The 26052-nt window shown below is 37.4% G+C and overlaps 1 protein-coding gene across 1 annotated transcript in view; it reads right to left on the bottom strand.

Moving 5' to 3' along the window:
• The window catches only part of LOC136886060 (spindle and kinetochore-associated protein 1), a 161684-nt gene that overhangs the window by 78736 nt on the left and 56896 nt on the right, over window positions 1–26052 (bottom strand). Inside the window, exon 3 of the mRNA XM_067158788.2 lies at window positions 16648–16757. Within this exon, the coding sequence (XP_067014889.2) occupies window positions 16648–16757 (110 nt within the window). The remainder of the gene's footprint in view (window positions 1–16647; window positions 16758–26052) is intronic.

The following is a 26052-nucleotide window of genomic DNA, read 5'->3' as shown; positions in this document are numbered from 1 at the left end:
ACCAGAATGTTTGCATAGCTCGTTCTCAATTTTTAGCGAATTGTCAAACCTTACTACGGGCTATACGCGCAGCGCATCCTGAACGCAATTTCGGCCGCTGCGATTATGCTCGCAGATAGACCGGAAAGAGTTAAACATTGTAGATTCGATTGTGTTATGACTTTGTGCCTAACAGTGTAAACAAGCTAGCTCATTTAACCGTTCTCTGCTTTTCATAAACATTATAAGACTTTGCCTAACACTGCGTGTGCTATACTACCGCTCAGAAAATTACGCACTGTTTCTTTTAAGTGACTTACATTTTACTTCTTCTGAATTTTACAGTGTCTACCTCCGTCATTTTTTATATCGCCTCTTCTACTGATCCAGAGTGAACTTGATCTTTTATTTTCTTTTTCCTATGCATTGTTTTTCATGTTTTAATCGGCTGATGATGACCTGGACTAGGGTCGAAACCGGTACCACTTCTACTTATTATTAAATAAGAATGTAATCACTGCATTTCTTATTCTTTGGTATTGAATAGGTTGAACCTCTTTATTTATTATTTCAATTTTAACTCTGAAATGCTGCAATTTCCGTAAATTTTATGGATAAACCGTAAAAGTTGGCAGGTATGAATTAAGTAGGAATATAAAACTTACATTTCTTATTTTAATAGTATTGAAAGTTTGAACCATCATATATCTTCCTTCAACCTAATAGTGATCTCACTTCAATATGGAACACTATGAAATTCTTATCTCTTAAGTAAAGTTGCATCGCTATTGGCCCATGGTAATGTTCGACGAGAATGAGAGCGACGATTTAATATGCAGCCGGAAAGGCATACTGTATCGGAAATAATCGATACAAAAGGAACTTCGGTCTGATAAGAGGGAAGTTAATGAATCGCTGGATAACAACAACCCCTAATTTCAGTGAATCAATGAATTTAATTTCAATCCGCCTTGTCAATATTCAGTATACTGTAAGTAGTCAATACGCACTACTAAAGGCCATAAATATGGTCGAGTTTATAAAGCGCTTGTTATCTTGTGACACTCTCCATCGATGATGATGAAATAATCAATCATGTCATTGGCAAATCAAGCCAAGAGGAGGAGGAAGAGGAAGAAATTTCTCAGCTGACAACAGAAGCATTGGGGAAAGTAGCAGAAGGACTGACAACATTTATTCATTTTGTAGAAAAGTGTTTGTATATGTTATGTGCTGTATTCAAAATGTATTCTTAAAATGTTGGGAGAGACAGGTGGATATCATGCCACATCACAGCCTGGATACTGATCATCCGAGTGGAGAAACCTTCAAAAATAAATAAAGGTGTTCTTTAATCCACCTATTCAATACGTCAATTTCCACTTATAGTGGTTACATAAACAGATTAACAGTTAAATGGGACATGTTTCGCCCTCAATTTAGGGCATCTTTAGCCTAAAAACAACCTTCAAGAGTACACCTAATATTAAATATGGAAGCTAAAAGTTTAGCTAGTTACTAAAATTCTGTAAATAAAATGTGAAAACAACAGAAAACAATAAAAATCATGAAATCGAAAATTGAAGATAACAAAATTATAGTAACAAAGGCTGACAAAGGAGGTGCAATTGTTTTGATGGATAAGGATACATATATTTAAGAAAACAAAGATTTTTTTGATAATAACAAATACACAGTTGTGACTAAAGATCCGTTAGCTTAAGTTCAACGCAACTTAAAGGCCTTACTTAAAAGATCCACATCTCTTTTTACCGAACAAGAACAATCCTATGCTCCCAGAAACTAGAGCTTTGCCCAAAATACATAAAAAAGATGTCCCGATTCGTCCGATAATCAATTGCCGAAATTCTCCCACGTATAAGGTCTTTAAATACATTCGTAATTTTTTTTAAAAAACATTACACTTTTATTAATAAACAACCATTAAGAAATTCCGTTGACTTGATGTGTAACATTATGATTAAATTTGGCGTGGGTCCAAACCAGACGACATGCTCGCATGACGTAGTGAATATGTTCCCGAATATTCCGACAGATAAAACTGTTAATATTATTCATAATAATATTTGTAAACACAGTAATCTTAGTAAAATGGAAGTAGAAGAATTCACTACATTATTAAATTTTGTATTAGACAATAATTACTTCTCATTTAACAATAGCCGGGCTGAGTGGCTCAGACGGTTAAGGCGCTGGCCTTCTGACCCCAACTTCGCAGGTTCGATCCTGGCTCAGTCCGGTGGTATTTGAAGGTGCTCAAATACGTCAGCCTCGTGTCGGTAGATTTACTGGCACGTAAAAGAACTCCTGCGGGACTAAATTCCGGCACCTCGGCGTCTCCAAAAACCGTAAAAGAGTAGTTAGTGGGATGTAAAACAAATAACATTATTATTATTATTATTATTATTATTATTATTATTTAACAATAAAATTTATAAACAGAATGGATTAGCAATGGGCGACCCAATATCGGGCATCTTTGCCAACATATTCATGGATTCAATCGAACACAATGAAATAATAGCAAAAATTAAAGGAATTGATTTAGGGTTGAGATATGTACATGATACATTTGTAGCTATAAACAAAGATGTCACTAATAGTCAAGAAATCTTAACTAAGTTAAATGAAATCAAACCTAAATTGAAATTCACAAAAGAGGACAAAGTAAATAACTCATTGAATTTTCTACATGTAACTGTTACACGTAAGGATAACACTCTTAATTTCCAAATATTTAGGATACTGATACAATAATCTACAACCATAAACAATTTTTTCAATGCACCCGAACTCACATAAACAAGCATCTTTTCAGTCTAATAATATAGAGCACTTAGAATTCCTCTATCTCCCAAGAATTTAAAGAAAGAATTGAATTATATTAGGTACCGTGCTAAACAGAATGGTTTCAAAATAGAAATGATCAATAGACTGATCAATAAAATTAAGAACAAGTTATCCACGAATCTGATACCAGAAAAAACCAAAAGAACTGAGTATGCTACATTCACTTATAATAATCCAGCTATACACCAGATTACTAATGTGTTCAAGAAACATAATTTTAATATAGCTTTTAGAACTACTAATACTAACCAATCGATATTCTTTAATCATAAAAAAAGTTAATTACCGGTATGACAAAAATCGTTATTTGGGATCAGGAGTATACAGACTCAAATGTACACAGTGTAATTTTTCATATGTTGGACAGACTGGGAGAAGCTTTATGACAAGACACATGGAACATGTTAACGCAGAAAAACATAGGAAATACTCAGCAATGAGTTTGCATATGAGGGAGATTTGAATCCATTGAGAAAGCCCTAGCGATAATTAGAAACATAGAAAAAGGAAGAATGTTGAACGAACTAGAAAGTTTATATATCTGTTTAGACATATAATAAGGGACAGAATCTTAATGGCATCATGGACAGTAAAAGCATGTTACATGAATTAACGCTGAAATAATTAAAGACAGTTAGTTCAAATAAATTTAGGATCCCTAATATATTTAATTCTTCATACTCTAATACTCCACCCATACCTACAGATATTAGGCCTACTTCCAGCAAGACAGATGACTCCGCCCCTTTGTCAGCCCTGTCACAGTTAATTCCACCCATCCTCTCCTCCCACAATCCCCCATTCCTTCCCCTCCGAGTTCACTACCGCCTCTGCAGCACAGTTACAATACGAGACTCGGAGCCAACAGAAGGGCAGCTACCAACACAACAGTAGATAACAAGTTGCCAATACTTGGTTCAAACACCACAAACGATGCCTTTATACATGGACAAGACCTGGAGACACTGGAAGGTATCAAATAGACTTCATTATGATTAGGCAGAGATTCAGAAACCAGGTGTTGGATTGCAAAACTTTCCCAGGAGCAGATGTGGATTCTGACCACAACTTGTTGGTCATGAAATGCCATCTGAAGCTGAAGAAATTGAAGAAAGGAAACAATGCAAAAAGGTGGGATCTAGACAAGTTGAAATAAAAGAGCGTGAGGGATTGTTTCAAGGAACATCTTGCAAAAGGACTAAATGAAAAGGCTGCAGGAAACCCAATAGAAGAAGAGTGGATAGTCATGAAAAATGAAGTCAGTAGGGCTGCTGAAGAAATGTTAGGAAGGAAGAAAATATCAACTAAGAATCAGTGGATAACTGTAACTCAGGAGATACTAGACCTGATTGATGAACAACAAAAATACAAGAATGCTAGAAATGAAGAGGGCAGAAAAGAATACAGGCGATTAAAGAATGAAGTGGATAGAAAGTGCAAGGTAGCTAAGGAAGACTGGCTGAAGGAGAAGTACAAGGATGTCGAAGGTTGTATGGTCCTAGGAAAGGTCGATGCTGCATACAGGAAAATCAAGGAAACCTTTGGAGAAAGGAAATCTAGGTGTATGAATGTTAAGAACTCAGATGGAAAGCCACTTCTAGGGAAAGAAGACAAAGCAGAAAGATGACAGGAACATATCCAACAGTTGTATCAAGGTGAAGATGTAGATAATTTGGTTCTGGAACAAGAAGAAGCTGTTGATGCTGATGAAATAGGAGACCCAATTTTGAGGTTAGAGTTTGAAAGAGCTGTGAGCGACCTAATTAGGAACAAGGCACCTGGAATTGATGACATTCCCTCTGAATTACTGACTGCCTTAGGAGAAACCAGCACGGCAAGGCTATTCCATTTAGTGTGTAAGATGTATGAGACAGGAGAAGTCCCATCCGATTTTCGGCAGAATGTTGTTATACCTATTCCCAAGAAAGCCGGTGCTGACAGGTGTGAAAACTATCGCACCATTAGTTTAGTATCCCATGCCTGCAAAATTTTAACACGTATTATTTACAGAAGAATGGAAAAAAAAATTTGAAGCTGAGTTGGGAGAAAATCAATTTGGGTTCAGAAAAAAATGCAAGAACACGTGAAGCAATCCTGACATTAGTCTGATCTTAAAAAAGATAAAAATAAATTAATTTGATTATACTCATCGATACGGCCATGAAGTGGACAGCTTGCAATGATTTTAGAGGATCGAATCAAGAAGGACAAGCCCACGTACATGGCATTCGTAGATCTAGAAAAGGCATTCGATAATGTTGATTGGACCAAGCTATTTAAGATTCTGAAGGTGATTGGGATCAGATACCAAGAACGAAGAATTATCTACAATCTGTATAAAAACCAGTCTACAGCGATAAGAATCGAGGGCTTCAAGAAAGAAGCAGCAATCCAGAAAGGAGTGAGGCAAGGCTGCAGTTTGTCCCCCCTCCTTCTTAATGTTTACATAGAACAGGCAGTAAAGGAAATCAAAGAGGAATCTGCAGAAGATCTCGAGAAGCTGCTGTATGGTATGGACGAAGTCTTGGGTGAGGAGTACAAGATGAAAATAAATAAGTCCAAAACAAAAGTAATGGAGTGCAGTCAAACAAAGGCAGGTGATGCAGGAAATATTAAATTAGGAAATGAAGTCTTGAAGGAAGTAGATGAATATTGTTACTTGGGTAGTAAAATAACTAATGATGGCAGAGGACATAAAATGCAGATTAACACAAGCAAGGAAGAGCTTTTTTAAGAAAAGAAGTTTGCTCACTTCAAACATTGATATAGGAATTATAAGGATGTTTTTGAAGACTTTCGTGTGGAGCGTGGCATTGTATGGAACTGAAACATGGACAAAACTAGCTCAGAAAGAAAGAGAATAGAAGCTTTTGAAATATGGTGTTACAGAAGAATGCTGAAGGTGAGATGGATAGATCGAATCACAAATGACGAGGTACTGAATCAAATTGGCGAGAGGAGATCGATTTGGCTAAATTTTTGTAGGATGCCAAAGGGTTTATTGTGTCACCTATTCAATGCAATATAAATTTTTTTAAACACTTAGGAATTTATTATTAAATCCATTTGAGACATGTTTCGCCCTTCATTGAGGGCATCATCAGTCATAATACCTCCTCAAGGCATAAATCAGGTACCTGATTAGTAATTAAATTGTAAACATTTTAAGACACATTACCATGGGAAAGTTAAGCAAAAAAGAAAAACATGTTCAGTAATGATACAGTTAAACAATATAAGTTTATAGACACAGTAGTCGGCACCAATGCGTAAAATCACTGCGTATTTCAGCAGAGACCAACAGTGGTGGTCAGAAGAATAATTGATGCTGCTCATTAGGAAATTATAAAGTTTATACATATATTTACATTTAAACATACATATATACATTAGCCTTTAATTCCTCATTCCGAGTACCCTCCTGCCATTCTTCCCACCTATTTTTACCAGCAATCATTCTTGCTACTTTCTTTATTCATAAGATATCTTGAGTTCACCCAGCTTTCGCTTCTGTAAACCAAAGTTGGTCTGAAAACAGACCGATATAAAGATAGTTTCGTGTGCGAGCTGACTTCCTTCATACAGAATACTGTTGATCGCAACTGCGAGCTCACTGCATTAGCTTTACGACACCTTGATTCAATCTCACTTACTATATTACCATCCTGGGAGAACACACAACCTAAATACTTGAAATTATCGACCTGTTCTAGCTATGTATCACAAATCTGACATTCAATTCTGTTGAATTTCTTACCTACTGACATCAATTTAGTCTTTGAGAGGCTAATTTTCATATCATATTCATTGCACCTTTTTTTCAAGTTCCAAGATATTAGACTGCAGGCTTTCGGCACAATCTGCCATTAAGACCAATTCGTCAGCATAGGCCAGACTGCTTACTACATTTCCACTTAAATGAAACCCTCCCTGCAATTTTATACCTTTCAGCAGATGATCCATGTAAACTACGAACAGCAAAAGTGAAAGATTACAGCCTTGTCTAACCCCTGTAAGTACCCTGAACCAAGAACTCATTCTACCATCAATTCTCACTGAAGCCCAATTGTCAACATAAATGCCTTTGATTGATTTTAATAATCTACCTTTAATTCCATAGTCCCCCATAATAGCGAACATATTTTCCCTCAGTACGCTGTCATATGCTTTCTCTAGATTTATGAAACATAAACACAACTGCCTATTCCTCTCGTAGCATGTTTCAATTACCTGGTGCATACTGAAAATCTGATCCTTTTTTTTTTTTTTTTTTTGTTTTGCTAGGGGCATTACGTCGCACCGACACAGATAGGTCTTATGGCGACGATGGGATAGGAAAGGCCTAGGAGTTGGAAGGAAGCGGCCGTGGCCTTAATTAAGGTACAGCCCCAGCATTTGCCTGGTGTGAAAATGGGAAACCACGGAAAACCATCTTCAGGGCTGCCGATAGTGAGATTTGAACCTACTATCTCCCGGATGCAAGCTCACAGCTGCGCGCCTCTACGCTCACGGCGAAAATCTGATCCTGACAGCCTCTCTGTGGTCTGAAACCACATTGGTTTTCATCCAACTTCCTCTCAACGACTGATCGCACTCTCCCTTCCAAGATGCCAGTGAATACTTTGCCTGGTATACTAATGAATGAGATACCTCGATAGTTGTTGCAATCCTTCCTGTTCCCTTGCTTATAGATAGGTGCAATTGCTTCTTTTGTCCAATCTGAAAGAACCTTACCAACACTCCATGCTAAATTTACTACTCTATGAAGCCATTTCATCCCTGCACCTCCAGCCCTAAGACGATCAGAAGCTCTCCTAAAGGTTTGGAAGAACATTCAGCAGAACCCCAAACTACCCATCCATCAAGATATTACGCACACTGAACATCAACGACTGAAATCAAGGAAACCACCCTGGCGTACAGCAATGGATCTTGAAAGAACCTCTTTTCATGTTAACAGTTCATGGAAAGCCCAGTGGTATCAGTCTTCAATAGTGAACAAACATCTGGTTGAGAATCCTTCTAAACGAGTACAAGGATTTGATCTTCCAAGACGACAGTGGAGAATCATCAATCGGATAAGAACTGGACAAGGCAGATGTGGTTATCTGTTGTGCAAATGGGGTTGGACTAGGTCTGCAGATTGTGATTGTGGTGCATCTTCTCAGTCAATCCACCACATTGTTGCTGACTGCCCAATTCGAGCTTTCAAAGGAATGCTGATGGACATTCACCGCACATCGGATGAAACAGTTGATTGGGTCAAAATGCTAGACCTAGAGTTATAGTATTGTACGGACTTGTGACTACGCACATTTACCCTGAACTATATACATGTGTGTACATAGATTCATCATCCCTGCCTTCCCACTATACTTCACCATTTCAGGTCTAATTTCATCTATTCCTGCTGCTTTATGGCATTGGAGTTTATTTACCATCCTTTCCACTTCCTCAAGCGTAATTTCACCTCCTCCCCATGAGCTTGGCTGTTCGCAACATTACCAGGATGATTTCCTTTTACATTGAGAAGATGTTCAAAATATTCCCTCCACCTCTCCAGTGATTCCCTGGGATCTATTATGAGTTCACCTGAATTACTCAAAACACTGTTCATTTCCTTTTTCCCTCCCTTCCTAAGATTGTTTATTACTGTCCAGAAAGGTTTACCTGTTGCTTGACCTAGCCTTTCCAGGTCATTACCAAAATCAATCAATCCCTTGTCTGCCTCGGAAGTCTTTTTACGTTTACAAGCTGCTCTCACTTCATCATTCCACCAAGATGTTCGCCTTTTCCCATCTATCCTTGCTGTTGCCCTGACCATGATGTCACTCAATGCTTCATAAAACTTGTCAACTTCATCCTCATCTGCACCCTCACATGGTGAATACATGGACACAATTCTAGTCCTAATTCCTCCAACTGACAAATCTACCCACATCATTCGCTTATTTGCGTGCCTAACAGAAACTATGTTGCGTGCAATGGTATTCCTGATAATGAGCCCTACCCCAGACTCTGCCCTTCACATTCTAACACCCGTCAAGTACCCTTTATAATCTCCTATCTCTTCCTCGTTATCTCCCCTTACTCGAATATCACTTACTCCTAGCACATCCAGATGCATCCTCTTTGCTGACTCAGCCAGTTCTACTTTCTTTCTTCTATAAGCCCCATTAATATCGATAGCTCCCCATCAAATCCATTTCGTTCGCCAAGTTGTTTCCAAGGAGTCCCTCACCTGTCAAATGGGAGTGGGACTCCGAAGACTAATAAATATATTAACCTCAAGCATAAGGTTAGTAAGATTTCTAAAGATATATGGTTTCTGAAGGAATGTTTAAAATGCAATTTAATACCTAAGTTTCTGAGGCCTGCTCAAAGGAATAACATATCAGGTCCAAAATCTTTCGAAACCCAAAACACAGTAAATAAGACCTGCCAAATTTACAAAACCAAGAAATCAGGAGATTTTGATATGACGATCAGGGAAAATGAGGAGAAATCAGGAGATACAATTGGTCAAAACTGCTCATTCTATATGTCTTGCGCAATACGTACATTATCCTAGCAAGCTCAATGCATCATGTCGTCAAGTCCACATTTAAATTAATACATATTTCCAGGGAAAGTGAGTGGAATCAAAATCCACAAATATTTTACTCTCATATGTATTCATATTCAGTGATACCTAAATACCCGTATACAACAACAGAGAATTTATAAGAACATGTACGGCATGGTAGGCCTACCTTCCTTCCATCTTACTGATTTACAGAAACTTCTCCATCAGTAGAAAATTTCCGTTGATTAAAAGAAGCAGCAGTGGCAGATTTTGCCTGTCTGAGGACACCTCTGTCAAAGGTTTGTTGAAAACAGTTGCCCTGTAGCCTTGATTTTACTGTCAACAATCTTTCCAAGTTTTCATCACCAATAGATGACTTGAACTGTGTTCGTGTTTTAGTCACCTGACTAAATATCCTCTCACATTCAGCACTGCTGAGAGGGATTGCTAAAATACCAAGAATAACACGAACCAATCTTCTCTTGCCTTCTAGCATCTTACTTCGCATCAACATTTATTTCAAGTTTATATACATCTTGAGAAGACAATGTTACTGTAATTTCAATTGATCTCTGAATGAACAACAGCATCGCTTGGAAACCAACCTTTTTCGATTTCTATAACCAACAACTTAAGGATTACTTTTACAACTTGTTACTTTTATACGGCGCACTGGACCTTTTTATGGATCTCTATTTTTTAACATAATGTAGCGCATCTCTGGATTCTTAAGCCTCCACGTGCAACAATTACCTTCCTTCAAGTTCCAAAAATCTGAAGAGTCTTCCCAGCATTCATGTGTTTTTACGTCTATAAATATCTTAAAACATCAACGTAACTTCGTCTCAGTTGTTCTTCGAATATACAGCAGCCTGCCAACTTTTAGAAACCAAAAATAGGAAGATATTTTAATTCTTGGATTTCATCACATATATTCCACCACGGTCTATGTGAAAAAAGGTCAGGATAAAAGGCATACTTATCTACAGTTACAATGCAAATTAACCATTAAATTTAAAATCTTAAACTAAGAAAACATAAAAATAGTTACAAGAAAATGTACCTAATCTCTCTCATTTATGACATTTACATACGAATAATATTTGTCACACCGTCACATGCAACAAAATACATAATACCGTATTTTCTCGCATAATTAACGCACTTTTTTTGACGAAAAATACAGGCGAAAACTTCGGATGCGATTCAAGGAATTCGGATATTTAGAAATTATTTACAATTCATTTACATTTAAAAGATACATCAAATATAATCCAAACACAATTGGTTCAACCCATTTGCAGTTATCGTCATTTGGCGTAAAATTCCGGCGTGAGATTTTTTCTGAAAAGTCAAATAGGGTACATCAGATAAGTTAGACACGTGAACTTGAAGTACGGTACCGACACTGGAAAATATTCTTCCCAATACGAGCTGACAATACGACCTGAATGACATACCGAAAAAAAAACCTGTCCAACACGAGAAGGGCCGGGCATCGAAGGAGGGACCCTGCTACATTACTCCAAACCGTTCGTATCCAATCTTGTACGAGTGACGTGTCCATCCACCCTTTTTCTTAAATACGAACGTGGATCACTCGCGGAAATTTTGCTTTAGGCATTGTTTTTCGTTTTAGAACAAAGTAAGGTGCATGCTTTCTGCCATCAGCTATTACAGCAAGCATTGCAGTATATCGTCGTTTTTTTTTTTTTTTGCTTCCGGTAGCGCGTGCGATAACACTGTATGTTTCTTTCTTATCGACTGTTCGACTTCGTGGTATATGGAAACTGATTGACGTCTGACCTGCGATTCCTATACGGAAGATAGAATATTCCTTCACTTTACGCTTTTCAATCACAAAGCGCTGAAAATGGTTGAAATCATTCGTCACTTTTTGGCATAATGTTGTTCTTCGTCGAAGAGAAAGTCCATTTCTCTTCATAAAATTAATTCAGCCTCGGCTAAATATGAGACAATGATTCCACGTGCCGCGGCTATTTCTCATTCTTTAAAATGCAGCATTTTGTGAGAAACGGCTTATCCAACATTGCGTAAGAAAATCATATAGTTAAGCAGATAATCCTCTACTTGCGGAAACATGCCGCTTCTTGGTCCACAAAATGCTTTGTGAGACTTGTTGGCCGCTTGAAGTGCACTTCTGTTACCGCTGTAGCGCATGTTTCATTTGGACACTGAAAACTTGCTGCCTGCTGCTCTATTCCCGTATGTTTCGGCGTAACTGATCACCGTAAGTTCGTATGATGCAGTACTGTACCAGTTTCTTAGAGTACTGTGGACTGACAAACAATTTTGAGATCACATAATGTCCCGTACGCGAAACACTCGTAAAACTAGTGCAGTGGGATTTCCTGCCGGCTAATACAGCACGTTGCCCTGTATGTGGAATGCCCGCTTTCGCAATAGGAAGCCTGCTACCTGAGTAGTTGGCGGCATCTTTATTTCGAAACGCATCCGGAGCTGAGTGATGGATCTTCGAAGTTGTGGGTTCGTCAAATTCCACTTTGGACCCAAAAATATTGGGATGTGTAAATTATGCAAGGGCGTCGATTACGGTACACGAGAAAATACGGTAGTTTCCTTTAATATCCGGTAAAATGTACAGAAATTTATAGGCATCTCTTAACACTTGGAGATAACGTTTGTCATATTTTTTGGCCATAACGAGAAAAGAAAATACCAGAAACTGTCATAGAAATGCAAGGAAGAACTCCGACGAAACTACGCACAGAAACGATGTTAACAGTGCGCGAACAACATAATAACAAACTCATTGTTTCGTCCCGATTAACTAAGTCGTTAGCGCGCACTAGCTTCTTGCTTGCAGGACGATTGCCGCCCCGAATCCCCAGCTTAAAGCGCACACGCTGCTGTGGTGAGCGGGAAAAACGATACACGAAGGCGAAATAAAGCATCAAATACGCTTGAAAATTAGGTTTCGTAAATTACACAAGCACATAAGAATTTATCCTTTATTCTAGGGGAAGAGTATTGGCCGTACTAGAGGTTATATTAGTCAAAAATTGGAAGAAGTAAAAATTAATCGGAAAATCGGAAGACGAGTTAAAAACCGGAAAGTTTCCGGGTAAATCGGAAGGGTTGGCAGGTATGCAATTACCTTCCTTCAAGTTCCAAAAATCTGAAGAGTCTCCCAGCATTCATGTGTTTTTACGTCTATAAATATCTTAAAACATCAACGTAACTTCGTCTCAGTTGTTCTTTAAATATACAGCAGCACATTTAAGAAGCCAGCGTATGTTGAATTCTTTGACCCAGAAGTGATAAATTTTCATCCCTAACAACTGTTTAATGCTATACGGCACACTGGACTTTAACCGTAAATAAACGACGTGACTTCGGCTAAGTGGTTCTTCAATTGGATACCAGCATCTTAAAGGAGCCAGCATATTCTAATCTTCTTATCCAGCAACTCAAGGATTCCTATCTATAACATCTTTTTAATGCACACTGGACTTATTATGAATCTCTTTCATAGAGTTATTTTTTAACATAGTGCTGCACAATATCTCACATGCTATGTATTTTTATGAGACCTTATGTGTCTTTACATTGTTTAATTCCTTCGGTATTTGTGTTTAAATTTTGCTTTAGGCTGATAATGACCTAGTACTAGGTTGAAACTAGTCCCTAATTATTTATGTAATTTAAACGCTTTACATTTTGTATTGAAAAGGTGGACCCTAATAATACATTTCATTTTCTCTACCTGGGAGACCGGCTTGCAAAGTACAGCGGGTTGTTTAGGGTGAGGTCTATGACCTTCATTGTATACAAGGATATTCCACTTCTATCAACAGCGTGATATCGAGAAGCAGTTTTGTGAACACTAGTTCACATTCGGTAAGTTGAAGATTTTGACGTGAACTGTTCTAAAAATCTTCAAGATCATAATTATATTGAATCGTATTGTAAGTATATATATATATATATATAGGTACATTTTCGTGAAATAAGCAAATACTTGATCATTAATCTATCCTTCAATCTCCGTCAGCATATGAAACTACAGTACTTGACGTTGTAAACACCACGCCGATCTTCTGGAGCTTGCAAGTTACTTCGGTTGAGCTGCTCGTCTTCGGCTTCTTCATGACTTTAGATCTTCATATTTGGATTGTGTTGTGACTGTGCCTGACGGTGTATGCAGTCTGGCTCATTTAACTGTTCTCTGCTTTTCGTGAACATTGTAAGACAATGCCAAACATCGCGTGTGCCATGCTGATGCTCGGAAGATTACGCATTATTTCTTTTAAGTGACTTACTTTCCACTTCGTCTGAATTTTACAGTGCCTACCCCCGTCATTTTTATATTGCCTCTTCAATTGATATTGTGTGGACTTGACCGTTAACTTCTTTCTTACTTATGCATTGTTTTCCGATCTATAATCGGCTGATGATGACCCAGACTGGGGTCGAAACCGATACCATTTCCACTTTTAATTAAATAAGAATGTAATCTCTACATCTCTTATTTACTTGTATTGAATAGGTTGAACTACCATATTTATTATTTCAATTTAACTGTGATACTTTTCAATACGGAACAATGAAATTTTTATCTTTAAATGTTCAGTCAGGCTGTTATACTCGGGCGCAGTAGTAATCCCATCTATCGAAGTTGAGTGACACGAAGAACATCACAACAATGGTTAATGTAAAGTTATTGTTGATCAGTGTTATGCGCTTTGGATATTGTAGGCCTTCTGAAATACCACTCTTATCATAGTCGGTACAGAAAACTGAATGAAACATAAATGATTGGAAATTGTATCGTCTATAACTTCTGTCATGTAGTACCGTACTTTTCGATAGCACCAATAACATAGGTACCGGTATTTAAAAATTAAATTTCAGGCGCCTTCCCCTAAACTACCATTTTTTTTCATCTCGGAAAAATAAAATTATTTACAGCTTAGACTGTAGTTTCTTATCTCCGACTCTATATAGCGGTTTTCTTTAAATTCTGTTAATCCATTTTCTCGTGGCTCGGCGTTGATATGGACTTAGCAACAAAAATACAAATTCATTAATATCTGTGTTATCAGAGCCAGTACGGTAAAAATGTATAAGACATAAATGATTGGAAATTGAATTCTATATAACTTTAGTTAGGTATATAGTATTTATCGATAGGACTGCTAATAATATAAATATTCGATAATTAAATTTAAGGCCTTCCCCTAAACTACCATTTCACTCAGCGTGAATAAAATGATTTATAGCCTAGATTGTACCGGCTCATCCCCCGACTTTACATACCGAATTTCATTCAATTCTCTTCAGCCGTTTTCTCGTGATGCGTGTACATACATACATACATACAGACAGACAGACAGACAGACAGACAGACAGACAGACAGACAGACAGACAGACAGACAGACAGACAGACAGACAGACAGACAGACAGAAATTACGGAAAAGTAAAAAGTACATTTTCTTGTTACTATGGACATGACCGATAGAGAAACACGATTCTTTTCAAATTCTGAGCAATGTACAGACAAAACTCTTATTTTATATATAGATGAAAATCACTTAATTGTGACAATAATCACTTGATATGCATCGAAATCCAATCAGACAAGAAAATAGACAAAGAAAAAGATATGACTTTTCCTACACATCCGAGCCCTAATCATTACTATAACTGAATCCTTGCCTAAGAAAACCTATTCACATAAGAGTACCGGCATGCATCTTTGATACTTTGAGTTTTCAATTCTTCTTTCTTCAGTGCATGATAAAAAGGACATTTAACCACTGAAATAATATGGAAGATTTCATCACAATTAAAAATGTAACGCTGATACTTCACGCACTAAGGAACATTTTGTGTTAAAGATTTGTCGTGACAACAGGACTATCTAATGAAAAAAAAAGGGATAATCCCATTAAGAAAAGGATGTGTCGTTTGACAAGCTCAGCTCATAGTACAGCATGCAGTTCAAGTCCTAATGACAACAAACTAGGCCTTTCACACTACGACACAAAGGAAACACAGAAACTAGGTAATGTGCTCCTGTACAAATTTGACACACAACCACCAATCAAACATTCAAATTTCCTGAAATACTGTACATGGAGCCCATGTTTGATAACATTTCTGACAAAACTGATACATAAGCAATACGAACAATTGGAAAATCATGACTGAAAGAAGTCAAAAGACAATAGAAGAACATTGCAGCAAAGTGAAGAATATTCTGAAGTCACTTATCACACAATTATACTGAAGGAACATAAATGACGAGTTCATGTTTTTGCTATTACACAAATTAAATTCAAGTTGAGTTTGAACGTTAGCATTCTTCCAATTCTCTGCTAGATCATTTATATATATATTCGTTTACGGCCATTAGAGACCATGTTAGGTAACAATTACATGTTTCTGGAAGCCTTCTTCACAGCCCAGAACTTTAGCATCCTTTCTCTGGCAACCTGTCTTCTTTCTTCCGTCCACCCATGGTTAAGTTTTGGTTCATCATGGAATTCCTAAAATATGTTGATCAATGACCTAAACTTTGTTCGGTTTGAGATGTCTTCTGAATTTAGTCCCACCTGTTTGAGATCCTTTCTCACCTCCCTGAACCATTTGCCCGAAACTTTAGGTCTGCTGTCTAGTATTGTGAAAACCCTTTTCATTAGTCTTTTCTCATCCATTCTAAATAAATGCCCATAGAATTTAAGTCTCCGTTTTCTCATGGACTCAGTTAGCCTTTCATTGTCACGGTAAAGTTCTTCCCTTCCTTGCAGCCTATACTGTCCACCCACAATCTTTGGACCCACTTATATATGATTATGATTACTATGATTTCTACGGCTGGCCCCACCTGGAGGTCCAGGAGGTCCACACAGCCTACATGAGAACAACTGAGGAACTGTATGACAATGAGATAGCGGCCCCAGTTGAGAAGCCTAGAAAAACTTCCACATGTCACCTGGTAGGCCAAGTCAGCTCACGAATTATTTTAAATCTGCTGTATTAATATGTATATTTTTGCACATTAGAATACTTTGTTTCTAATGAGAACAGACAAGCATGAATATTAAAATGCACTCAATGTAAAATTTGCACACATAATGGTTTACTTGTATGTGACAAAAATGTGTAAAAGGAAGCCAAGCAAGATGGAGCCTATAACACAATTAGCAAGAGCAAGTGTAGAGCTTGACAGGAGAAGCTACTTACAATGGTATTTCTTCAAACTCTTGGTCGGTAAGGTGCAGTAAGGTACGTAGCTGGAATGGTTCTTTAAAGACTGCAGATGGAGGAGCAGGTACGACATCTCTTGCAACAGCCTGTAACACATTCAATATAATATTCAGCATGCAAATTTTCAGTCCATATACAAGGCTGCTTTAACACACACTGTTTGGAGGGAATAACTTTAGACCTTTGTAGGCTAGTCTATTTATGTTTTACACTGTCAAATGCAGTTTACAAGAACAATACTGTGAAGGGTATGGCTTACCGGCTGATTTTCCACCTGGATGACCCAAATTAGATTCCTGGTCAATCCAGGTTGGAATTTTCCACCTGAAAAACAATGTCGTGCCAAGGAAAGGCATCTGGCCTTAAATTCCCAGCCAAAACCCAACATGGCTTTTTTAAAATTTTACTATTTGATTTACGTCAAACCCGCACGGATAGCTCAAAAGGCGACGATGGGATATGAAAGGCCTAGGAGTGGGAAGGAAGTAGCCGTGGCCTTGATTAAGGTACAGCCCCAGCATTTGCCTGGTGTGAAAATGGGAAACAACGGAAGACCATCCTCAGGGCTGCAGACAGTGGGGTTTGAACCTACTATCTCCCGGATGGAAGCTCACAGCTGCACGACCCTAACCGCATGGCCAACTCACCCGGTAAATAAACCAACATGAGCACACCCAGAAATGTAGAAGTTACTGAATTTTCTAACAGTTCTTCACTCTTGTGTAATTTTCTCCTTTCCATCACTCATTAATAAGCTTTTGGTATAGGAAGTGAGGTTTTGCATGTACTTCCACGCGCTGCAGGAAAGATAGCTTGAACAAAGATAAAATTTTCTTTGTGTTTCTAAATGTTTAATGCTATTGTGTTATTAATTATTCAAATTTAATTTCCTTCTTTTCTGATGTGGTTGTGGCAATCGAGAATGCCTGGAAAGTCCGATGTGATTGCGAGGATGGGGGACCACCAACACTGACATATAAACGTGGAACTGGAAGTGCAATGCGTATGCTGACAACAATAATAATATGAGTGAAAAAGACATTAGTGACAGTGAGGTTGATGGATGGAAATAGAAACCATTCACAAGTTTTACTGCCCTCACTTATATGGCCAACAATCCTGCCAGTGTACTGGAGGTTCAGCTTCTTGTGGAATGTCCAATAACGAACCATTTATATTGATATTATAAATTTACTCATTCGGGACAAAAATTTCAGATTCCCTATGGGACTCAACATCTATATCATCTGATAGCCAAGCAGACATCAATTTTTGGTAAAGAGACAAAGTCTCTCATAGTGCACTGTCACTGCCGGTGGCTCCAAGTAGCCTACGCAGTGGCCTCCACGGTATGCACTAGCCAGCGTCTTGGTAGGTGTGCTAGGTACCAACTGATGAGCCCAACCTAGCACACGAGGGCAAAACGCTGGCAACCAGGAATGAGTTAGCTGGAAAATGTATAATGTCCAATAACGGACCATTTATATTGGTATGATATTTATTTAATCGTTATGATTGTTGGTAGAAAGAATTATTATTTTGGTATTTAAAATCTCCTCTAGTTGTGCTTGTTGTAACTTGCAATCTGTTAAACAACCTTTTGTATCACCCTGTATTTGCCACGTGGAGGTTTCGGTAACGAAATCGCTGCACTTCGCAATCGAAACCTCTAGAACTTGTCTATATATGGTAATCTGTTTTAATTGGTCGGAATAACAACCTTCTTCATTGGCGAAAATTTTGGGTTGAAATATAGTAAGCTTCCCTGATTGCCTGTTTGTGTGTTTCTCAATTTCCGGCTTTTGGCTCCTCGGTAGGAGCAGGGTCCTTGTCCACAAGGTTCCTATCTATGGTTCTGCAGAAAACCAAAATTTTATATTACAAGTTCATCTCCACAAGAATCTATCCAGCAACAAAAGATAAAATATTAAGGTTACATTTAAGAAAATAAGATCAATTTCTGCAATTAAAATTTACAAGGAAACTTTAAAAAGGAATTTAAAATCTGTTGTAACAATTTTACAAGGAAAATAGAAAAGGAGATTTAAAGAGTATTACAATTGATTCACAAGGAATTTAAAATCTAATGCAGAGGCCTTTCAGGTTGCTGCCTTCCTAATACACTTCAGTGAAAGAAGCATATCTCCAAACAGCGTACATTAAATCGAAGCAGGACCACGGAACGCAACCCCAGATGGATAATTAATTTTTACATGACACAACCAAAAATGTTAATGAAAGTGAATTGCCTCCAAAATGAAAAAGGTATGCCTAGCTGACGAGCTAAGGCATTACAAATCAAAACGGCGAAAACCAGGGTCTAAGATAAACCCCGAAGCAAAGAAACTTACATGTTAATTTAAAGTTTGAGAAAAAGAAACATGCTTACACTGAGGTGGCTGGAGCCGCTGACAGGACCACACCCGAAGTGCATCCGACTGTGTCAACGTGCGAAAACCAAAGATGCGGACAAGGACCCTACTCCTACTGAGGAGCCAAAGGCCGGAAATTGAGAAACAGGCAATCAGGGAAGATTACTACAATATTACATGTAACTAATCTCATGATTAGACCCTTTATTGAATTTGCTATAATATGCTTACAATATTGTGATTATTTATTCCACCTTTTCAATACAATTGGTTTTATGTTGTTAGATCATAATGCTACAACACTATTTTATAGGGACATGTTTCGCTTGAATTTCAAGCATCCTCAACCTATATAATCATCTCAAGGTTAAGACCTGTCATATCTGATTTGCTTTGACAAATTTGGGTTTACCTATAATTTTAAAATTAAGTAATAAAACATATAAACATAGGAATTTATGAACACATTAATAGTTTAACAATATGAATGACTATACTAAAATTGGAATAACCATTAATTCTAAAGATATTGACGTCCAAAACACAGTATCTTCGAATGTTGAAAATTTGGCTAAAATTGTTTTCTCAAAGTTCTAGTTTATTAAAAACAATTATAATTTGACTTCTATGTTAAAATTTGAGCTGTAATTATAGTCAAAACTTATTAGTGTCTGAAGATTAAAATCTTGGAATTCAGCTTCAAGTTTTAATTCTGAGGCTTGCCACTGTAATTTAAAAGTTTTGAACAGTAAAATGTTGAATTAGTTAGCTTCATTGAACTAGTCTTGTTTTTATGATCAGATTTTCCATGGGTAGTAGTTTGTATTTATGAGGGTTTTAGTCAAAAGGGACTTCAATCCAAAATCTTGAGGAGTTGATTTGTTTCTTTCATAATATTTGAATGATGGTGCGTCCCTTTGACTGCCACTACAAAACCTTGTGGACTTTGTTGTATTTATATAACACAAGGAGTAGAACCACAACAGATAACAGTCACCGTAATGTAACAAAGTTCACAAGGTTTTGTAGTAGCAGTCAAAGGGATGCACCATCATTCAAATATTATGAAAGAAACAAATCAACTCCTCAAGATTTTGGATTTAAGTCCCTTTTGACTAAAACCCTCATAAATACAAACTACTACCAACGGAAAATCTGATCGTAAAAACAAGACTAGTTCAATGAAACTAACTAATTCAACATTTTACTCTTCAAAACTTTTAAATTACAGTAGCAAGCCTGAAAATTGAAACTTGAAGCTGAATTCCAAGATTTTAATCTTCAGACACTAATAAGTTTTGACTATAATTACGACTCAAATTTTAACATAGAAGTCAAATTACAATTGTTTTTAATAAACTAGAACTTTGAGAAAACAATTTTAGCCAAATTTTCAACATTCGAAGATACTGTGTTTTGGACGTCAATATCATTAGAATTAATGGTTATTCCAATTTTAGTATAGTCATTCATATTGTTAAACTATTAATGTGTTCATAAATTCCTATGTTTATATATTTTATTACTTAATTTTAGAATTACAGTTAAGCACAAATTTGTCAAAGCAAATCAAATATGACAGGTCTTAACCTTGAGATGATTATATAGGCTGAGGATGCTTGAAATTCAAGCGAAACATGTCCCTATAAAATAGTGTTGTAGCATTATGATCTAACAACATAAAACCAATGTATTGAAAAGGAGGAATAAATAATCACAATATTGTAAGCTTACTACAATTCGACCCAGAATATTCGCCAATGAAGAAGATCGTTATTCCGAACAATTAAAACAGATTACCATACATAGACAAGTTCTAGAGATTTCAATTGCAAAACGCAGCGATTTTGTTATCGAAACCTCCACATGGCAAATACAGCGTGATATAAAATGTTGTTTAACGGATTGCAAGTTACAACTAGCACAACTACAGGAGATTTCAAATACCAAAATAATAATTCTTTCTACCAACAATCATAACGATTAAATAAATATAACTTAATGTCTTCCTTACATATAAAACAAAATTTTTATTGACTTCTTCGAAAATGTCTTTGAATGTTCCTTTGTTTTTGCAATGGCAATATTACAAAATTTTAGAATAGTGAAAAGAGAAGAATTAAATGATCATATCTTGATAAATTGACACTTTCCACATTATTAACGTCCCACCACAGGCGTTGTTGTTTGTTTAATACTAGATCATGAGGATAACCCAGCCCTTCCTATGGTATGTCATATATATTTTTACATCATCATTAAGTTTTATATGTGTTTTAAGCACACTTTTTCTTATTTTACAGTTGATCTCAAGAGGGCTCTATTTTAACTATTTTAAAACTCAATGTGAACACACATTCATCTAAGATCAATTTTTAAAAAAATATATCAACACTGATGATGGACCTCTTAGAGTCCGAAAACCGGTTCTGAAATAGAATCTAGTGTGCTGATACAACTGTATATAATTAATTATAATAACGAGTAATTTAAATTCAAAATTTATCCGCGTCATGAACGAAAGAATCTTCCGGAATGTGCAGGGGTAGCTTTCTGCAATTTCACTCACTTAGGTGTGTCTACAGTGTGCTTCATATGTGCTAAGTTCGAGTGAAATCGCAATTCTTTTGCATTCATCGTTTCAAGGAACACAATAATATCATGTAGCAGGAGTGTGCGGAGAAACACAATCCGTGAACATTGACGATGCTGACAGTGAAAAAGCATGACTCATATAATCAATTCCTACGCATCGAAAAATATGAATACCAATATAAATGGTCCCTATGGGAATCAATATCTATATCATCGAAAAATATTGTCAGTGCCGATGAAACAGCATTTTTTATTTTTTTAATGCCGAGCCCAAACGGACTTACAGTTTTAAAGGAGAGAAGTGCGAGCCAGGAAATCGTACAAGGGTAGGGGTCAGTGTACTGTGTCGCAATGCAGACGGAAGCGAGAGACTTCCTTCCCTCGCCATGTGAAAGTTTGATAAGCCACGACGTTTTAAGGGCATCGGGCACTTTCCGTGCAAGTACAAGGCACGTAAAATGCATACAGTACAGTAATCCAATGAATAAAGCACTTGCACAGGGAAGGCAGTATAAATTTATCCTCATCTTTGAATAATTTTTCTTTTTTTAAAAATTTCACTGCGTGAGGTTATGTTTGCTGGTGAGTTATCCAAGTACATTATTTGAATACTGTAAATACACCTTGTTGGATGGATACATTTTGGAAATAGGTTTTTTATTTTATTTTCTATAGTATTTGAAAGTTTAAACTGTGAATCAAGGTTAACTGCATGCAGTAATGGGTCTTAGAATACTTTGTGACGCCACGAGGGTTGGAATTTCTGAATTACAATTTGGCGGTTAATTCGAATTCACGTCCCAACAACTTCGACTTAACAAGGTTTTACTGTAATAGTCATCATCATCATCATCAGTTTTCCACTCCAGTTGCCAGGGTGTGGTTTACGAGCTCTCTCCACTTCTGTCTGTCCATGTACCACTCTTCTCTCAGGACGACATCCCAGCTGACTCCTCTTGTTCCTATGTCCTCTTTCACTTGGTCCAGCCATCTCTTCCTAGGTCTTCCTACCGGTCGTTTTCCGGCCACGATTGTGTGTAGCCATTGTTTTGCTGTCCTTCCATCGTCCATTCGTTTGACATTGCCAAACCATTTCAAACGGGCCCTTGTCACTTTTTCATTCAGGGATGGGTACACACCAGCTTCCTCCCTTATTCTTTCATTCCTTACCCTGTCCCTTTTTGTCTTCTGTACCATAGTTCGTAGGAACTTCATTTCTGCGGCTTGTAGTTTGCTATCCACTTGTTGGGTTGTTGTGCAGGTTTCTAGGCCATATGTTATTATGGGGGTGAAGTATGATTGGAATAGAATCTGCTTTGATCTTAACCCATATCTGCCCAAATTGTTTTTCTGTGGAATATTGCGATATATTTCGTAAGTACAGTTGTTTGTAACCTAAATGTAAGGCTTATGATGATTTTAGGTTTCATTAACATATTTTCGCGGAGATTTACCGTGTCGACATATGTCAACAGTGAGCATGAACGGGTAGGGTAAGAGACATGCTCAAAAAAGGAACTTTTCTTCGCATTTTAAGCTTATATGAATGTAATAATTAATCAGTTAGTGAATATTAGTCACATAAGTGTTGAATAAGCAGAAAATATTTAAAAAACATGATTCAAAACATAAATGAGGAACAGTTTCGTCACAGTTTAGAATGCATACTATTTCAAAACAAAAGGACAATATTTGTATGTTTATAGTACTTGTTATACACACAATACCAAATTCTGAAAATAGCAAAAAAGGGAAACTACAAGTAGAATTTCATGACAGTTTAGTCTGCGTTTTGAGGTTACACTCTGCTTCTCTTCATCCAGTCTGGTTTAGCGTGAGTGAAATGACTCGAAGCAAAGGACGTGGCGGCCAACGTTACATTTTTGCACTGTTTCCTGGCAGCTTTACCACAGTGAGCGCACCGCACTTTCTTCCCTCTTGTTTCGAGGTAGTGGGATACCCCATCGGAACGCACTTCTGGCAACACGCGTGAAGATACTTTCGTACTCGGTCTTCATGCGTTAGGACGCGTAGCGGCACGAGATAGGATATATGTCCTAACGATGTAACGTGTGAAGCCGAGAAGGTCTAAATTTTCCTCTATGCCCTTTGGGGTCAAACGGTAAAGTTGCCATGCATTGTCCATGGATACGTTCAGAAGGAACGCAATTAGAGGCCAGTACCATTTCTTGTTTTTGATGCTGATGCGGTAACAAGATAAATTTTGATCCTATCGATCGACGCTCCCCATGTGCATATTATGCAGAATTATACATGCTGGCTGAATTACTGTTAGGTGTTTCTTTTCAGCACTACCATTGTACCATTTCCAATTATTGTGTACACACTAGTTCAGCATCAGCCCGGAGTTGATTACCAGACAGTCTGTTTATATCTCCACAAGACTCATCATCATCGCTATCCCCGTCACTATGGAAAGCATTTTCAGGTTCTTCTATGTATATATTAGCATCTAGGATGTTTTGTGATTCCTCTAGGATGATTACGATCTGCTCGACGGTCACTCTGAGAAGAATAAATGAAAATTGTATATCAGTACTGAGGCAGTCCCATTCGCGCCCACAGTCGACATATGTCGACGTGGATATTTTTTGCTCTGCTAGACAAAAGCAACTATAAATCAGCCATAAATGAGTTCAATATCTGTTAAAGGCATGTTTCGTTATTACGTTTAACACAACAGTCCGATCTTACTTTCAACTGCAACAATATTATTAGAAAATATTACTCACCGCAACGGAAGCTACATCCTCTTGAGTGTATACAGAATGATATTTCATACGCAGCCACGTGATAAGGCGCGAAAACGAGTCATTCTTGTTTTCGTGCTGTGCAGTAAGTATCAAACTATGAACTGTAAACAATGCACCTCAAAGATATTATTCAGGTTTACCAATATAAGATCGACAATATTCAGATATTAATGTCGACAGTGGGCACATATGGGTTAAGGGAACTTGTTCATTCCAGAGGAGGTTCCGAACTTGATGGTAAAACTGAGCTGATTTTTGAATGCGGTTGTTAATCTCATGCTGTATTCTGTTATCACTTGAAATGATGCACCCAAGATATTTATATTGGTCTACTGTTTCAAGCTGTGTACCTTCCAGCATTATTTTTCCTTTCTTCTTCTGCCCGTTGACAGACATAGTAACAGTTTTCGATTTATTTATTGTTAATCCGTGTGCTTTCAAATGTTCATTCCAGGTGTTCAGCCTCTCTTGGACTTCCTTCTCTGTATTTCCCCAAATTACTACATCATCTGCAAATGCAAATGCATTGATGTCCATATTGTTCTTCTGCTTAATTTCTTTCATGACTTCATCCATGACAGTGATAAAAAGTAAGGGTGAAAGGGTACTGCCTTGTTGCACTCCTTTAGTGGTTTGGAACCAATCAGAATTACCGTTTCCTACCTGTACACAACTGCAGCAGTCTTCGTAATGCATTTTAACTTTCTAGATAAGCCCTTTGGGTACATTTTTCTTTCTTAAGCATTCCCATATAGTCTTCCTTGGAACACTATCAAATGCTTTTTTGAGATCCACAAACACTAGTGTTAAGTCTTTGCCCTTCTCCCAATGCTTTTCTAACAGTATTCTAAGTGCAAATATGAGATCAGTAGTTGATCGGTGTTCTCTGAATCCATATTGTTCTTCGTGTAGTTGTGCTTCTATTATTTTCCTTAGCCTTTTTCAAGTAATAGTATTAATGAATAGTACATTGGATATATGTCCAACACTTCTGTGTCACGTTTTCTTTTAAGGAAATAAAAGTAAAAGTCTTAATATAAAACTTTACACTGGACATTTGTCCAACACTTTTGTATCACTTTTTTCCCTTAAAAGAAATTAGAGTATTAATATAAAACAGTACATTATTATGATGCCTTTATCTTGGATTAAAATAAAAAGTGACATCAATTTTAATGGACTCACGTGCAACCACAACGCTTCAAGACATGCCAATTTGGGTGTTGGTGTTTTTAAGTTACATTATGTTCTTTTCCATTTATAATTCTAACTTATAAATAAGATGCCCTAAGTCCAGCCAGCTTTTGCTCCCGTAAACCAAAGTTGGTCTGAAAACAGACTGATTTAAAGATAGTTTCGGCCGGAAGCTGACTTCCTTCTTACAGAATACTGTTGATCACAACTGCCAGCTCACCGCATTAGCTTTACTGCACCTTGATTCAATCTCCATGGCTAAATGGTTAGCATGCTGGCCTTTGGTCACAGGGGTCCCGGGTTCGATTCTTGGCAGGGTCGGGAATTTTAACCATAATTGGTTAATTCCCCTAGCACGGGGACTGGTTTCATCCTCATCATGATGTGTAGGTCGCCTACGGGCGTCAACTAAAACATCTGCACCAGGCCTCTCTGGAGGCCACACA

This window comes from Anabrus simplex, chromosome X (assembly GCF_040414725.1).
Source record: "Anabrus simplex isolate iqAnaSimp1 chromosome X, ASM4041472v1, whole genome shotgun sequence".
Classification (NCBI taxonomy): Eukaryota; Metazoa; Arthropoda; class Insecta; order Orthoptera; family Tettigoniidae; genus Anabrus; species Anabrus simplex.
The sequence above is the reverse complement of the archived record's forward strand: the minus strand, read 5'-3'. Positions and strand labels throughout refer to the sequence as shown.